The sequence below is a fragment of the Cheilinus undulatus genome, linkage group 3, assembly GCF_018320785.1.
Source record: "Cheilinus undulatus linkage group 3, ASM1832078v1, whole genome shotgun sequence".
Lineage (NCBI taxonomy): Eukaryota > Metazoa > Chordata > Actinopteri > Labriformes > Labridae > Cheilinus > Cheilinus undulatus.
The window spans coordinates 45,224,453-45,243,083 of record NC_054867.1 but is presented as its reverse complement, the minus strand read 5'-3'; the positions used below and the strand labels follow the sequence as shown (position 1 = coordinate 45,243,083).

At 38.4% G+C, this 18,631-nt stretch overlaps 1 protein-coding gene across 8 annotated transcripts in view; it reads right to left on the bottom strand.

The window, feature by feature from the left end:
• The window catches only part of anks1ab (ankyrin repeat and sterile alpha motif domain containing 1Ab), a 100,262-nt gene that overhangs the window by 25,425 nt on the left and 56,206 nt on the right, over positions 1-18,631 (bottom strand). For 7 of the 8 annotated variants that reach the window (XR_005991690.1, XM_041782632.1, XM_041782629.1 and 4 more), the window contains 4 exons: positions 15,091-15,189; positions 10,086-10,232; positions 5,743-5,850; positions 1,495-1,665 (listed from right to left, as the gene is read on the bottom strand). Coding sequence is in view for 7 of the 8 variants with exons in the window: in XM_041782632.1 (XP_041638566.1) it covers positions 1,495-1,665; positions 5,743-5,850; positions 10,086-10,232; positions 15,091-15,189 (525 nt within the window). In the remaining variant the exon portion in view is untranslated. The remainder of the gene's footprint in view (positions 1-1,494; positions 1,666-5,742; positions 5,851-10,085; positions 10,233-15,090; positions 15,190-18,631) is intronic. The other variant, XM_041782628.1, reaches the window with a different exon arrangement.

Sequence of the window (18,631 nt, the reverse complement as noted above, 5' to 3'; positions counted from 1 at the left end):
ATGTCTGATATAGGGCTTGTCAGCATTAATGCATTAATTGCAATGCAATTAATATCCATAATTAGTGCCTCCATTTTATAAACTGCATTATTGCATGCTTTATTGTTCCTTTCAGCCCTCTTTTGTTCAACCACTGCGGCATTCTCCTGGCAGCTACAGTGTTATAAAATAAGTCCACCACTGCTCCTTCATGTTTTTTATTTCGCTTAAAAAAGTCACAGACAGCTCAGTGGACTGTTAAGAATCCAGAACAAATCCCTTTTTCTGTGGTGAAGTTTTTGTCATAATCATCAATCTACCCATAGAGATATATATATAAAAGCAGGTCTGTATCAAAATAGGAACTCATTGCCCTTAGCTTAAGAAAGCTCAAAATTAAGAACTAAATAAAAATTGTTTTAAATGCAAAGTAGTGGAATGTCAAAATGCAAACAAACAGGCCATTAATCGTGATCATTAACAACAAAAAATTCAGAGATTAAAAGTCTAACAGAACTGACCTGAAGATTATTTAGACAAGTTATTGTTTAGTGTATGGTGCATGGACACAATTTTGGTCTAAAATTTGGCTTAGTTGTCTAGTGTGAGGCCTGACATACATCCTGCAAAGCATAAGTAGATAAATTACTCTCATACACAAGGGATTAGAAAATGAGAGGAGATTGTACACAGATTTATTCATCAGGGATGCTGATCTTATATGGATACAAATGCTAACAAAGAAATACTTGAGCCATAAATAAACCAGTCAGAAATAAAGTTTGGACAGCTCACTCAGGTGCAGTTATGTGTGAGAAACACTGGACTTGGACAAATTATGTTGATGCAAAAATCAGAAATCTAATATTCAAAAAAAGCAAACATCCCTGCACAATGATTTCCAACACTGTTCTCTGTGGTTGGTCTCATCAGTCCAGTGATTATAATGACTCACAATAGCTTTCAAAGTACAAGTAGTACAATCTGATTGAGCTTTAAGGAAGAATTCAATCTCTCCCAAGCTACCAGACTACATTCCCAATCTCTCAAAGCCTTTATCATCATATCTACAATCCTTATCCACTCATTCATGAAAAGACTTTACTTTTTTTTCTTTCAAATCAAAGATTTTTGCTTTAAGTGACAGATCATGTAGATTTTGACACAAGCAGACATATTAATCACTGCTCCCAAAGGAAGCATATTCGAAACCTTAGAATCGTGTTTAACAAGAAGCATTTTCAAGACTTTGTATAAATCACCCAGATGGTATCTTGTGTCTTATCATAAACCCTAATTACTCTTTTGCTGTCGTCACAGTCTGATGCTGCTGTGTGGTACTTTGGGTCAGCCCACTGCGTCAGAAAAATGTGACTACAACTCCAACAGCATGTGACAAGACACCCTGACACATCCGACTGTGTACAGCCTCCTCCTCTATTATTCAGCCAGTCCCTCACTGAAAGTCTGTTCTTTGCTGTTTTCCCAGAAGAAGATAAAAGAGGAAGGACTCACTACAGAGCGCGGCCTCTCGCAATATGAGCGCAAAGAAAGACTACAGTCTTGGTCGACACCTCTCCGCCTGCGGTCGGGCTCAGTCAAGGGCAGGAGCATGTCCATGGAGCGACTGGTGTAGGGGTCCATCTGACTGAGGGGGGATGTGGTCTGGGACAGGAGGTCATGAAACTGCCACATGCAAAGGAACACAGGAGTCCAAATAAACCAACATACAAACAGCACAGATTAATGGTTTGACAGCACTGTCTACACGGCTGTTTTCCCTGATCTACATCCAAGCCTAATCCGCAACAAAAGAGCTTCTTCCATGGATATTCCCAGTCCTTTTCAGGCCAGTTTAATCTGCCTGGGAAATCAGCCCTGGCTATTCAACTGTTGTGAACATAATGATATTGAAGAATCTCATTCCAAAATTAGACATCGGTTGCTGAAAAAAGGATCCATTTTTCTTACAAAATGATGTTGGCATGGAAATAAAGCTTAGCATGAAACGCTGTTTACCTTCTATCTGAAGCTCTGTTCGAAAAGAAAGATACCAGGGAGTAATGATTGATCCCTATTTACACGTTGAGCACTCGGACATATGTGAACCTATTTTTAAGTTATAAAAAAGCCTTTGGTATCTTTCATAGAGATCACTGGAACTAAATTTGGGCTTTGCTGAAGAGGTGAGCAGACCCACCCTTCTAATTAGGCATACTGTGCATACCTAATCTGTTCACTAAATTAGCATTCACAGTATGTTTCTGCTCCTAAATGATGATACAGCAGCACTAACAATTCTTTAGTGTGAGTCACACATTTGTGTTACTCGATGCTTTAAATAGAGCAATCTTTCTGCTCTTTTCTTTCTTTTAGGAAGGGTCAAGATCAGGTTAATACCACCTGGTTCACAATATTTAAACAACATGCATTTTCATCAAGCATTGAGCTCAGAGTAAGGAGCTCAGATGAATACCATTTTGTGTTGCAGGTTGCAAGTTCTATAAATAGATATTATTTGAAAAATCATCATCTTTATCACCCCAGGACTGATTGGAAATCTTTAAAATGCACAGGCATGTCGGGGAGTATTGCAAGAGACAACAACATGTTTGAAAATCCTTTGGCTGCATGAAGACAAGAGCTAATATTAGTGTTAAGTCCCTTTTTAACTGACAATCAAGCAGCAACCTCCACAGATGTGAAGCTAAAAGTGAAGGGCAAATAACTGCAGTTCCTCAAGTGTTTACTAGAGGATGGCAGCAAAAGCCCTGACAGTCCAACTAACAACCTGTTTAAAACACACATTTTGACAGCAAAAATCAAAATGTTTACAGCCTGGTAAAAAGCAATAGTTTTCTCTGATGGCTCACTTCTTAACTGATACACAACATAACCACAACCACTTTGCTGTTTGTTTCAAAACTCTGTTTCAGAAACTAAAATATAAAGTCACTGAGATTTAATCCACGTATTATGCAGTCTGTTATCTTTTTGTCATCTTAGACCCAGTTCTGACCAAAGATTTGCAACACAATGCAATGTTAATTTCATCAACTTGAATTATGACTAAAAATGGGAGTTGACTACCGTTTTTCCATGAAGAATTCTAGACAAGGACTATCTAAAGTAGATCTTTGGTGATAAGACTGATGACATGTAAGTCTAGCTATTGTCAAGAAATGTAAGTGTTGGACTGCTGGACATTCAAAATCCATGATATTTCTCCACAGTCCATATAAGGTATGTCAGTAGTTCATCAATATATTGTAATTAGTGACGCATGATAACTATTTTTTTGAACCGATACTGATAACCGATAATTTCCTACTCCTGATGGCCGATATCCGATAATAACCGATATATTTTTTCAATTGTTGATTTAACAAAAGAAGTTTATTTGATGTGTTTATGCACATCTGGGGGTAAGAAGGGGTTAATATGTAGTGAGCAAAGATATTTATAACTAATTTTAACTAATATCACTCGTGTTTTTTTTTTTTTTTAAAAAGAGCTATTTTGACTTTATAACTGTTATCATAGTTAACTTTTTTTAGTTAAACATTTGTGTACCAAGTACAGCAGACACAAACAACTGACAGACGGTTTCCCCCCATAAAACCAAATGTTAACAGGCTGTTATGCTTAACAAATGGAGATATTTAGGGGTTTTTTTTTGTTTGTTTGTTTTTTTGCTTAAGCCAGACTTAAAGCAAGCTGATGTTTTACATATAGATTAAAAATATGCACTGACCTAAGTCATATTGGAGATAGGTTAAGAATGTGAAGTCCACCGTGGTCTGTGGCTAACTTCTGTTCATAACGTCGATCATACTGAATGAAACCACGTCAAACAGAGCAGGCAGATATACATCTATGAAAGTAGCGATGGATCAGGAGACTGTCAGACTGATTTTGTTATAACGTTGCGCCTTTTGGCTCTGGCAAGCTTTCTGCAGTTTTCAATGCCTGCTAATGCCCGCGGCTGAGGCTAGTGGCTGCTGCCGCTTGGTTTTAACGTCGTTAAGATGATGACTCTTAAGCGACTTAAAAGATTCGTCGAGGACTTCTCTCTACTCTTAGCGACCTTTGCAGGGCAAATTCTACACACATTTATTACATTACATATGATTTATTTTCAACGTACATGCATTGCCTTTAATGAGAACGTCGCCCCCGCCAAGATGGCCACCACGTAGGCACGTCACTTAACGGGCTGCTACAGCGCGCTGGCGTATGTAGTGTTCCATAGATATCTATGGTTCTAAAGATATCTATGGGCTGCTACTTTCTCTTCTTCTTTGGTGCTTTAATAGCAGGTCGTGTACTGCGGCGCCACCTGCTGTTTCGGAATGTGTAGTCTTGAGAGAAAGAAACAAACACCAGCACTGCTGTGCTGACAAATATATATATATATATGTTATCAGGGCTCGTCATAATGATCTCCGGACCGATAAGAACGACGTAATAATTTCCTGTTATCGGCCCCGATAGTTATCGTGCACCCCTAATTGTAATCATTGAATTATTGCATTAATAAGGGTGTTTTACAATAATATTAATTAGCAATTTGTCTATTTAACCAAGGTCAAGGAAAATAAAGGCATTGACTATAAGTAAATGCTAAAATATGAGGTCTATTTATTGACTAACACTGGACTAAAACTTTTTTGAGTCATCAACTATATCTTAAGCTAGCACAAAAAGTAAGGAAATTTGTGTTAGACTACATCTTTGTTGAAACAATGCTTCTTGGTAATAAACCCGTTGGAAAGCCTGTTTAGTTCCCTTTAAATGGGGCAACATTTGTGAGGAACATGCATCTGTGGGATGAGCAGCAGAGCTGAGTATGTGGGTTGGACCTGTTAAAAATTTGCCAGACCTTCTCTGCCAATACCGGGAACCACAGCACTATACAAGCTAATAGATGAGAAAACCAAGGCTGTAGTAGCAAAATTTCTGTGCTGAAAATAATGTAGATATCTTGGTGATAATAACACTAAGCTAGAAAGGTGTTTTTGCATCAATGTGTGCTGTGAAATTGCGCTTCCACGCTATAATGGTGACAACAAAAAACGTGCATGCAACATCTTTACTAAATGGACTTGGTGATAAATCGCCCTCATGCAGAAATCCTATAGGAGAATGTACCCATTATCTTGATGATAAAGATACTGAAAGTTCAGTGGTGGTGGAGAGCTGTCTTTCTTGGTGAGACAGATTTATTGCACAGAAACCAAAAAAATTAAACTCTTTTAAACCGAGAAACCGTGAGATCTCTTCCCGTGACAGTGGTGTGAACTGACAGGCTTTCTAAATGTTGAAGAGTGGCCCATCACAAGAGAGTAGCAAGTTCAACGTGAATCTTTGGTCTGACATAGACGGAGACAAAAAATGGCTTGTTTACAGTAAAATTAGCTTGGAATTTGAGTAATGCTAGTGTAAGCCTTACTTAGATGCAATATTTCCTTTGAAATATGACCTGATATCCATTTAGATATTCACTGTCGTTTTATTGTCTGTCTTCTTTTTTAATTGCTTGATAATTAAGTGGGAGGAGGGGAAATGGTAACAGTGTTGTGAATTCCTTGCTTTTCAAGGACTTGTAACCTGAAACAACAATCCAACACAACACATCTGATTACAGCAACTGAGCATTACGTCAAGAAAATTGCTACTTTAAAGTCATAGCGAATGAAGAGCTAAAAAAAAAAACCCTTTCACACTTTAAATGTGTAACAGTTTCTGTATCGCCATTCTTACCAAGATTGGAGACAGACGACGTGACTTAGAGGGAGCCTCTTCATATGGTCTCTCTGCTAAAGAAGCAACGATCCTCTTCCTGTGGCCCAGGGGACCAACTTTAATAACCTGGAGAGGACAGCATAAGGGCACACATAAGGCATCTCAAGTGCATGGCCACATAAATATCTCAAACACCAGCATCCATCTACTGTGGACTAAGCTAATAGAGATATATCTAAAATACACTGACACAGAGTTGGTGGCATGAACCCCTCTCTGGCAGGCTTCCACGAGCAAACAGAAATGACTCTCGTCAATAATTCAGCCCCAATCTGTTTTGCCGTAAGCTTAAAGTACAGCACTGTCTCCTTCCCGGGACACTCTATAATTCACGACCCATTTTTTTACACAGTGCTTAAATAACAAAGCAGAATTTGGCAATTTATGGGACATAATATGCAAATTACCATGCATTTTTCAAACTGTTTTGCATAGACCCGCTCCATTTGTCACAATTTGGATGTATGTTTTTAATTAAGAGTATTTTAATGCTGCAAGTTCCCCTGACACACCTCTATCCGCAGTATCTTTGTCCCTTTAAACCTTTTACAAATGCCTTATCCGCTTCTGTGGCTAAAACCCACTGAGGAGGTAGTATAGGTTAATTTTATGTAGTCAAAACTCATTATCCTAACACTGTATATTTGCATAATTGGCTATTAACATTCATGCTCATCCAGCGAAGGTGGATGTCGAGTGATTAATGTTACATTTGTAATTATGTCGCTGGTACAAAATATTCCATAACAGGCTCATATGCTTCTTTGTCTGAGGGCTTCAATTATTTATCCAGTGAGAGTCAGAGGAAGAAGAGGCAACTGGTCTATTCTCTCGATTTCTGGAGCTGTTTTCACTTTTTTCAAGGGCAGAATTCCACTGAGGCCAGTATGCATGAGGTATGTGATATAGGAGAAGATTTAAATACTAATAAAGAGCCATGGGATTATATAGGGATGTAAACCAGCTCATAGATCAAATTGATGGTTCACGCTATTTGCTGAAAGATGCTAGAGAGGCTGAAGGAAAATGAAATGGGCAGAGCAAGTTCTGCCAAGATGCTCAGAGGCAGTTCTGCTATTCTGCACACTGAAAGTAATGTGCCCTGCTCTCACACCCATCTTTCTGTACTGAGTCGCAGTCTGCTGGACACCATTTCTCTCACACTGCATTTACTGTATGTTCAGTAGCTGCTTTTCTGCAGCTGCTGCAGCTGCAGCTGTTGCAGATTTCTGCCTCCTTACTGCTAATGTCTTTGTGCTTATCGCAACAAAACAGACATGGCAATGGGTGGATAAGTCTGGAAATATGATCACTGTAAACAGGCAAAATCACTGCTCAGACACTGGTAATCAGCCATGCCAGAGTCTCTGTGTAGTCTTGTGGCTACTCACGACAAAAACAATAATATATATCTTCAGTAGCTTTTATTGCTGTAGGTCTTGAACTTTTACCTTTTTAGTCTAGTTTTTGTGTCCTTACTGCATTTGACCATTGATACTGTGCTGCATCACACAGCATTGCATGCTCCATGTCTACAACGCATCCATTAAGAAATTAATTCTTTACCCTGTAAATTTCAGGCTTCCTTTATAAATAGTATGATATGCACTACTGTTATTTTGAATGTAGAGATACGGAGGTGTGACTCTTTGTATAGCTGTGAGCCGAATTCTGCCTCCATACTGATACAAGTCAGACAACAAGCTCTGGTGAACAAGAAGAATTAATGCTTTGACACACTGCTTTGTGCTAAAATGCTTGCAAACTGTCAGGATACAACAACAGGAATTGATGTGATTACGCTGATTTTGCCGCTGATGCTTGCTTTTGTCACATGTAGTTAGGACACATTGCAAGCAATTTGGGTGAATTTCACTCTCGTTTTTGCAACTTCTAGAAAAGAGACAATGTTTTGCTCAGCACATGCTTCAAAAAAATAAAAACAAAACGGAAAGAGAAGAAATGAAAATAATCACAACTAGGCAAAGCAGCTAACTTTGCAAGGGAAACACCCTGATAATGGTTTGAAAGCTATACAGTTAGCTATCACATAAATTACTTCTAAAGGCGCTCTGCACAGCCTCTACAAGAATGTACAAGAACATTTATCAGCAGAGTTAATGGATATAAAAGCTTCATCGAAAACACCTGAAGCAATCACATTAGCGTATAATTTAGTTCTACTGGCTAAAACTGATAATCAGGGATGTTCCGATACCATTTTTTCCTTCCCAATACAATCCCAATAACAAGGTGTTGTGTATCGGCCGATACCAAGTACTGATCCTATACCAGCAAGAACTTGGACTGACCGTGCAGACAAGCAAATTATTTTAGACCTATATTTGACTCAGAACATTGCTCAACAAATAGAATCATAATGTACAGCATCTCTGTGACCCTAAAGTTGTTTTTCTGCTGATTATTGAGTTTTACTGCAGAATAATACAGTGGGCTGCATCACAGGCGCTGTCTATCTCACTCCCTTATGCTCTACTTGGGCAGCATGACGTGATTAAGCGACAGCCTGCCATTTTGACAGACCCTCAAGAGGGGTGAACAATATTGCAGTAAGCATTTGCGTTAGCCTTCAAACTAGTGGTAATATATGATCGTAATTTGATTAGATGGATAAAAAAGATGTTCAATATCGGGTTTACTGGTGTGGATTTATCATGAAAGTCCTCAAAAGTCACACGAGTTCCAGGTCCGCTAAAAATGCTGCTGCAAGGGATTCAAAGGCTTCAATAGCTTCAATGAGAAGGCACAACGGCTAGCTTCAAGAGTAAAAACAAGTAAGAGGCAACGATGTATGGTTCAAAAGTTATTTATCTTTTGATAAACCGTGTCACTACTTGTCATGTATGACAGCGCGGGTCTGGAAGGCATTTTAACGAAAACTGTCATGAAGCCACCATTCTTTGATGCTGCAGTGGGTCCTTTTCTTTGCTTCTTCTTCGCTTCTATAAAAATAGTAGCCCGGCAGTGAAGAAGAGTTGACTACCGGTTTATAGCGCTAACATTTAGCATAGCTAACCAAAGCAAAATATAAATCTAAACTAAATGATATCGGATCAGTGCATAAACTCGTGTACCCACCAATACCAATACCTGCATTTTACGCAGTATCAAACATATTTCCGATACTGGTATTGGAATCGGAACAACCCTACTGATAAAAGTTTATTATCAATTCTCATATTCAATCAGGAAGGAGAGAAGGAAAGAGTGGAGGCGCGTGCTCTGCTCGCTGTACTTGCCCGTGCATGCTTAGAAGTGCCTGAATAACATGGTACAATTTGTTTTGGTTTTTTTTTTTTTTGGGGGGGGGGTATAATGGTACTGAAAATAAATACTGCCCAATCCTATCAAAGTCTGTAACTCCCTGCTGAAAATCACAGTAAGTATGAAAAGATTATTCCACCAAAGAAGTAACTGGATGGTCCATTCCAAAGAGTAAAGAAAATTCCATATTGACAACTGCAATTGTCTGAAAAGGGTTAAAAAATATTTAATACTAGATATAATCCAAATTTATGCATCCCTTGCTACTCCTGACCACTTGTCACAGACTAAAAGATTAACCAAGGAGGTTTTTTTCTCTGAGCTGTTCTTTCGAATCATTTCAGAGGAAAGATGATGAAAAACAATGCATTATTCCTCCAAAAGTAAGACATTTCAGGAACGTCAAGAATAGAGGTTTTTGCAGCCTATGTTTTAAATATCTCTCCTTTCCCTTTTATCATCCTGCAAAGGCTCAGATCTCCCTCAGAAATCTGTGGGAAAACCACTGCTGTGGTCTGAACACACAAACTCACACACAAATCAACACCTGCCAACTTGTTCAGCCAGATGCTTGAATCACATCTCTGTCCTTTTCACACTAATTCCACCAAAAACAGATTACTTTTTAATTAAAAATTATCGTAAAATGTTAGCCTATTTCTATGAAGATTAAAACAAATAATTAACTACCCCATCATCACTCACCATATTACTCTGATTTTATCTTTTAAGTATCTACAAATTAGTGAATCTTTGTTGTAATTTAATGCAAATTCTTCCCTTGTTGAAGATATCTTTTGTATCATGATTTTTAAGTGCCTCTTCATCTAAAAATGACTCATAAATCTTGTAATCGAAGAAATACTCTTTAACACCAGGTCCTGGATGTCTCAACAACAGTCCACCAACAATCCTGGGTTTTTTTGTGAGAGCTTTAGAGACTGAACTATTTCCTCCTCAGCCCATCATCTGAAAGAGGACTTATCCTGGATAAAATGAGAGAGACTGCTTCTTACATTGACAAGCTCCAGCTCCCACAGGTTCTTCACACACTCCAGTGTACGATAGCCACTTGAGAGAAAGTTAGGAAGATATTCATGCAGGCCCAGACCATCCAGCCAGGAGGCAAGAGATGTGCTGCCATCACAGCCCAGTGCTTTTACCTAAAGTGAAGGAAGAGACAAATGTTAAGGGGCAGCACTGTAATTTTCTCTGCTAAGAAAAGTACTTATAATGGGAATGAACAAACTGTGTTATTTCTGTCAAGTTGTGTTCATAAAGCCAGCTATAAAACATTTTAGCTAGAATCACAATCAAATTAATATTTGTCATTTGTCAAATACCTTTGCTTAGAGTTAAATATCAGGGAAACTATGGACACTTTAGTACCTTAAACATAATTTTAAAAAGTTATCCTCCATGTTTGACACTATGGATTTAACATGATCAGCTGTATGTCTTAATCTTTTTTCCATGTTTACTGTCATCCACCAAAAACACCAAGACAAATTCCTTAAATATGGAAACTACAAATGATTGGGGTGGAGAGGGAGGCCCCCTCCTGAAATCTTGACTGAAAGGAAGGAGGAATAATGCCAAACAGTTTTGAAAAGAAGTAAAAGATTAAACATGATAGGAGTTGAAACTGATGCTGAATTGCAGTCAGTAAACACATTGCAGTCAGTCTCTCATCATACATTTAAACATTTGTTGCAAAATGGATGCACGGTGTTGCTTGGAGCTGAAGGCTCTGCTCTAAAGATGCTCCTTTGGTAAGTCAGGCAGCATGGTTTGACTTTCCAAGGGGCACAGTGCAAGAAATACCCACATAGATGTATAAATATATCAATGACAATGCATGTCAAATACAATAAAATCTAGTTTGGCAGCAATCCACTCCTTAGCTGCATAAAAATAAACATGAGGTTACACACAGAAGTTCTCGGCTAGAACGGAGGCTGGAGCAGTGGAGATAAAGCTTTGCCAACAGCAGTTTAAGGTTATCAGCTCTGGTGAAGCAGGGATGAGTGAGAAGGACATCATATTTGAATGGGCCGCCTTGTTGAAAAAATGAGCTGTGATTGGTTGTAAGTTCGGGGAGAAATAAGTAAATCATCTGGTAGTCGGCTGACGGCAGCAGGGCCTATGACTTCAGCTTCTTGCAGTAACTAACACTATGCTTCATTAATTCTGCCTTTTGAGAGGCATTTTTGCTTCTTCAGCAAATCAGATATTTTGATGTATCATAAGATTGTCTTGGAATTAGGGATTCGTGTTATTATCAGCATAACGGTATTGGCAGAAATTAGGTTATAAAAGATAATTATACTTATCAACAAATATGAACATTTCTGTTGATATGCTCAGCTGATATACTGACTGTAAATAGCAGTCTATCTTTGCTGAAAATGTCAGAAATGCATACAAAGAAGGACCAACAGACCCTGTGTTTGTGCATCACCCTTCCTTAGACTTTAAAGTGTGAGTATCAGTATCAGATATAAAATCCAACATCATGCAATCCTCCTTGAACAGGGATGCATTTTTTTTAATTGCTGTATCATGATGTCATTATTATCAGGGGCCCCTTGTTGCATATTGTATCATATGGTATCATATCATCTTGTACTGAGTTGAATATTATATTATGGGTTAACCTGTCATTCTTAACCCTACAAATGACAACTTGAAAGCTATTTTATCACAGAATTGTTTCTACTACTTCTAGCTCTAGCTCTTCTAGCTCCATCACCCCCTCCCTTTCTGCTTCCCGATGCATCAATAATTCATGGCTGCAAATGAAACTGAAACTTAACATTTAGATACTCTTGTATCTCAGAAGCAGATATTGTTGTTTTAACTGTTAGAGTTGACAATGTTTTTCTTTCCATTGTTTTTATTTTTGAGTTATTTATAAGCCTTTCCACCCTTCTACATGAGACGTACCTGGCAACACAATGGAATCACGAGTGAAAATTTATATCAGTGTCTTCTTTTGCGAAGGGAGGCTGGTAATGATGACGAAGTCTGGACATTAATGTTTATTATCTTATAAAAATAACAAACAGTCATTACTTTACTTCATAACCATGTCTCAGAAATAGATTTTAGTCAGGGTTAAGTTTTACATTTACTTATTTTGGCAGCCTAAAATGAGGCTGAAGTCACCTGAATCTGTGATATAAAATTGCATATAAATATGCTACTTGTGCGACGCTACAGCTGTAGGAATTCTGCTCTAGTCCATGTGCTTTAAAATGAAAGTTTCTGTGACTAAAATGTGGCTGGGGAACACTTAAACAGATTTAAAAAACCCAGAAGAGGACTCACAAATCATAATTTTAGAATGGTACAGAAAACACAGAAATTGGTTCCATCAAATAGATAGAATGCAGGAAAATAAACATTTGGTCCTTAAATATTCTGGGAGATCACCTACAGACCTCCTTTCCTGATGGTGCCAACTATGGAATGGCAAATTTAAAAATTTGTTATGCATTGACAATTGTGGCTTGTAAATAAAGCACTTGTGCACTTAAAAATTTTAAGAGGAATAAGTTTATTTATACTGGTAATAACTTACAAATTGTTCTTAAAAATTGAAAGGAAAAAATACGGATAAAATCGAGATCATGATCTGGCCATAAAAGAATTGTGACAGATTTTTGCATTTGGCCCAGCCCTACTTCACAGTAATCACAGACTAATCTAAGATGAACATGTAAGCATACCAAATCAACTCCAACATTGTCACTTCATCTGTGTTGGTTGAAGGGTGTGTTGGCATAACTGATGTTAGCATTTAGCTTCAGGCACTGCAGTGAATTTCTTCAACCTTACATTCTGTAGCAACTATTATGGCTGTATTAGTCATCTTACAATTTCCATTTGGAGGCTTAAAGACATCATCTTATCTGCAAATAAATTATAAATGGCCCCTATTACTCTCCCAGACCTTTTTAAACTATAACCCCTGTGCTGGACATTTCTTATTAACCAGTTCTCTTCTGCCTTTAGCTTCTGAATAAGAATGCATTCAAGGATTATTTTATTTCATTCTAAATAAGTTAGCACTCCTGAAGACAAAAATAGAAATCTGGAGTGCTGGGAAGGTCAGTGGAGGTGCAGATACTGATTGCTGGAAAACCGAGATTTCAAAAAAGGGAAAAACTAAGGCATTTTTTTCACATATCCTTGATTTGTCACATAGGTTAGCTACATGTGAAAACTCAAACATATCAGTACAAACAACCTTATTTAATTCAAGGCAAAATGTGTACCCTCTGTGAGATCTCACCTTCAGTATGAATGTCACAGAGGCATAATACGGGGACAAAGTGATCCCAACTCTGTGTCATCATCACAGGTAGCAACACAGGCATTACAAGGGCAGGACAGGAATGGTGGGGGAAGTCAGTGCTGTCTCTGTGTACATGTCTGAGTGGGTGTATGTGCATCTCCTGCTGGCTGTTTATGTCGCACTTTTGCATTGCCTTAACACAATGTGAAATAACAGACTGGGGCACGAATAATATATGCTGTTGCATAACAACATGAACGTAAAAACATAACTTCAGAGCTTTATTGTAGCATAACTTGAAAAAGGCTGAAGTTTCATCCTGAAACTGCTGATTAAGTCTAGGATTTATGTATTTTCCAAAATGATGTCTTGGTTTTTCCCCCTTTCTAATTTGAGGGATATATCTGTATTTTTGAAGTTGGGTTGTCTGAGGTTCTTGACAAAAGTAGTGGCATTATCCTCCAGTGGTTTCAAAGAGTGCTGCCCCTTCAAACAGGAAGCTAGGCTGTACAGTGTAGCAGATGGGTAAAGTTTGACCACATAATTCTGCGAGTTTGAGGTAAAGATGGGCCAGATAACAATGCTGGTTCAACTGTAAACTATATAGAAACTTTTTGGAGTGTTTTTTTCACCCAGAAAGCCTCTGTGTTTGCAATATTTTTGCAATGCGAGCTTCAGCTACTGGCTACGTGTTTTTCCGCCTTAGTGTAGCTGAGGCTTTTGTGTTTGTGCCAAACATAGAGGCTTTCTGGGTGATTAATAAAACTCTTTGAACATTTTCAATATAGTGCCCAATTGAGTCAACGTTGGGTGTTTTTCTTTTGGCCTCCTTTTAAACTAGCTGAATTATGCAGTGAAACTTTACCAATCTGCTACGCTGCATAGCCAGGCTTCTCTAAACGCATCCTGTTTAAGGGGCAATGTTCTCTGAATTTACCGGAGGCTAATGCCACTTATATTGCCAAGTACCTTAAACAATCCAACTTCAAAAATACTGAAAGACCCCTTTTAAAGTTAAGACCGTTGAATCTGAGAACAAAAGAGTAGAAATGCGACTGTGTCTTTATAGTGTCACATACAGGAAACTTTACATTTGCTTTAGTCAGTACATCTTGTGAAGGGATGGTTGTATGACTAAAAAAAAAAAAAAGGCAGAGTTCAATCCAAAAATGTACGATCAAAAAATGTAAACTGTACTTAAAAAAAGAAACCCAAAGACAACTGTAGGTTTTGTATAAAATTAAAATGCCTTTGATATAATTTTAAAATTAATTGGGGATTTAAAAAAAATGTATTCTGTCATGTAAAACATAAGCATTTTAATTTTTACAAAAAACGTGCTTTAAATTGCTTTTTTGAAGGACAGTTGCAGTATGACTGTTTGGATAATACATTTCTGGACTGCTCTTATTTTACCCATGCAACCACCCCTTCACAAGATAAACACTGTTAAGACTTTCCGATAACATGTATTTTTGCCTCTGAATCTGAGTGTCTGTAGTTAAAAATTGTTTCCTTTTGACTGCTTTTCTTACAGAATTGCTATTCAAGTTAACAATACAGCATTTGTATTTAACCACATTCCCCAAACCTTTTCCCCCTTTACAATTTATTTTGCTTGTCATTATTGTGATAAACATCCTGATATTTTGACCTCCTTCTGAGACACTGTCAGTCACCGCCTCTCCTCAGTGCCGAGGTTAAGTTATGATGTTAAGTACCTTAGGCAAGCTGCGTGCCGCATGAAGGATTTTCTTTCTGTGTCCTGGGTCAGTGATCCCCATGTCTCTGAGATCCTGGTCCTCCATCACGTTACTTCCCTGCATGAGCACAAACGCAAGAGACACACACAAGTAAACGCATTCACGCACAGGCACACACACAAATACACGCAGCCGTACTCATACGCACATGTAGGCAAACAAACAGTCACATACACGCAAGCGAAGGCACGAAGACGATACAAAATATGGACATACAATAGTACAATACATGAAAATACATCTGTGCAATGTGAAGTCATTTAAATGTCTGCACTCACACTACAGTCTATACAAGAGATACTGACATAAATATAGTTAATAAGGACATGGGTCAATCAAAGTATCATGGCTTGTTCTACGCTGTAACTACTACCAGGGCATAATGGCAGTGGTGCAAACACAATCATTCTTATCACTTATAAACATGAGCACACACAGAATATGCACACAAGCAGAGTGGGAGGACAATGAAGTCAAATGAATTGTGCATGCCAAGAGTAATCAATCTGATCTGGTACGACTCGGAGGGAACAAAGCCTTCATAACTGCAGCAGCATCTACTGGATCTCTGTTCTGCTGCGTTTCATTGAGGTAAACCAAAATACTCTAAGAAGAAGCCAGAAGAGTTCTCCACACTTTGTACCATTTTCTTAATTTAGCACCATGAGCAAGATTTTCTCTTCCTCCTCCCGAAATCTTGACTGACAAGCAGATTCTTGTCTTTTCCATGTAGCTGTACATATTTGCAGCTCCAGGTGCTTTGTCATCTTATTCCGGTTTATAGGCAGGAATAAAGATACAAGGAGGACCCTGAAAATGTGGAGCTAAGCGTTTTTTCCCACTGGGCTGCCGCAGATTGATTCTTCCTGGCCAAGAATGTTAAAATGTTCTGTAGTCTTTACTCAATCTGCTCTTACTGGATTGGTTTCAGAACACAATGCAGCAGTGTTCACAGCCCTGTATCAGGGTGCAGTCTGGAGATTACTCACTGATCGCTAGAATAAAGGTCAAAATGAGGCAGGGTCTGATGTAAGGGAGGCCCAAAATAGACTCTCCACTTTTATTAACATGGTTTGAAGTTTGATGATGCCTCGGGAGACTCAGTAAACTTATTATTTCATGCTGCATTTGAAACATGTGACAGGAATGTATGGTTCAGTTCTTACATAGCTTATGAGCTATGGTGGTTTGATTTAACATGATACGACTTGCAGATGCAGCCATGGTAGAAGTCCTTCATCTCTCTAAATGCACTCAGTTAATGCAACAGTGAATTAGGATTGCTCTGCTGCTCTGCATCACAGAGGAATTGTCTGAAAAAATTCAATTTTGTTAGTTTTTCAAAAGTCAGCGGGCGTAAAAATAATCTGGCAAAGAAAGAAGACTGAGTTAATGTGTTACAATATGCATGTTCAGCTCAACATTTTAACATTTTAGAGAGGGGGCTGCAAGATCTGATGCAATATTAATGCAGGAAAGATGCAACGTAAATGCATGAGGGTGAACTTGTACGTTTTTTTGCCTTGTTTAAACACAAGTTAGGACATCAGAGCATTCTGATGTTCAAGTCCAGTTAGATTGATCACAGCTGAACAAGTCAAGCACATTTTAAAAGGGCAAAATATAAAACATTCACAACGTCTGCCTGACTACTCTGACCTTTCCTTTGTTTGCAACTTCCACATCCTTGTAAATATCCATGGGTAATTTGCCTTTTGAAGCTAATGATTTATTTCCCTGATACAAGTCCAGAGGACACATTACTTATGGCATGGAAATGAACATCAGAATGACTAATGATCCATAGTCTTCATCACATTACATTACAGCGATCTTGATATATATTCATATCATAATTTGCTAGCTTATTCTTTAATACCTCTGTTTGTGTTAGGCTATTGTCAAAAATGATGCATGTCATTTAGCAGGTCTGATTTAGTATCTGTGCTTACCAACAGTGTTTTTGCACTGTAAGTGCTCATAACCTCAATTTCAGAGTACATCTTATAAGTGTTTCGATTTGCTTGGCTACAAAAGTTGAGTTCTGAAGACCATACGTTTATTTAAAGAACTGTGTTTGTATAAAATGTGCCTTTACTCAAGGAAACATAGCCAAGAAATGTAACCAGGAAAATATGAAAACAATCAAACGCTGCATTTTGGCAGTGGTTGGGCTAAATTCAGCATAGTCTGAAATGATTTGCATTCCATTGTTGAAAGTTAAAAAGGTACTTAAATAAACAGCTCATTCCATCTTACAGCTTTGGTACCTCTCTGTTAGGGTACCAAACACACCTATCTGACCCTCTAAGGTGGAGCTAGACTCACTGCAGTCCATTGAATGGTTGAATCATAACCTTCTGTGATATGACCTGATGCTATTATGGAGCTGTTGCAGCTGTCGCCATCCAGCTTCCATTGCCTACCAAGTAAGGGTCCAGTTGGCTGTTGAACACAAGCTAGACAAGGGTTTAACCATACCAAAACGTACCAAACTACACTGAACAAAACCCAACTACTTGGTAGAAAGTCACCATAATAGAATCTGTCCTGGCATTAGCAGCAGCTCAAGACGAGGAAACTGTACCCTCTAAAAGATAAATCAGGGAGGTTTTGCCACTACCACTGCCATTAACAATCTATAAACACATGTCCAGACCCATTTTTAGATTGAGGTTAGTCGGTGAGAGAGATTTGATATTGACAAGCATTTTGGTGCTCCATGAGTTGGACTTTTTCAAACTGAGAGCGAGGTGAGTGCTGCAACAAAAAAACAGCTGACATCAAGGGCTTTTTAGGCTTAGGATGCTGAGCCCTGAAAACACTGAATTACAGTTGACATGATAACAGAATTGTGGTTTTTGATACAATAGTAGCTTCTATAAAATGATCTTGAAGCCTGCTACCTGCTGTTTGCTAAACAGTAAGCACATAACATAAGGTAAAATATTGTTTGTAGTCTTAAAAGGCAAAACAAAGAGCATTTCCCTAAATAAATGTATCATGCCTACCCAAAATCAGATGTTTACTCTAAATTATTGTTAATAAACTAGAATAAGTGTGTACAGTGATTCTGCACTTTTAATTTTCCATTTTTTTTCTTTCCAATTTTGGTCATTTTCTGGGTGCCTGTGCAGGGCTGTGAGGCTGTCATCAGTCAGAATGACAGGATGTAAAGGAGATATCGCTTTCTCTCCAATGATCTCAATCTGTCTGTAACAGTCTCTTATATACAATATACTAGGGCTGGGCGATGTATCGTGGCTTTTGTCATGCACTATGTATAAAATGACCATATCGCGAACATCTTAGTTAACGCAAACAACACAATCATGTGGAAGTTTCGAGCCGTCAGCGTGCATTTCTCACTGGAGTGTTGCTTCTCCGATTGTCCCTGAACGCATCTCTCCCACAACAGAGCGCTCACTCCCCCGCCCATCTATAAAACTTGCACCTGCACATGTGTGTTTTTGTATCAGCAGAGGAGAGAGCATGGGGA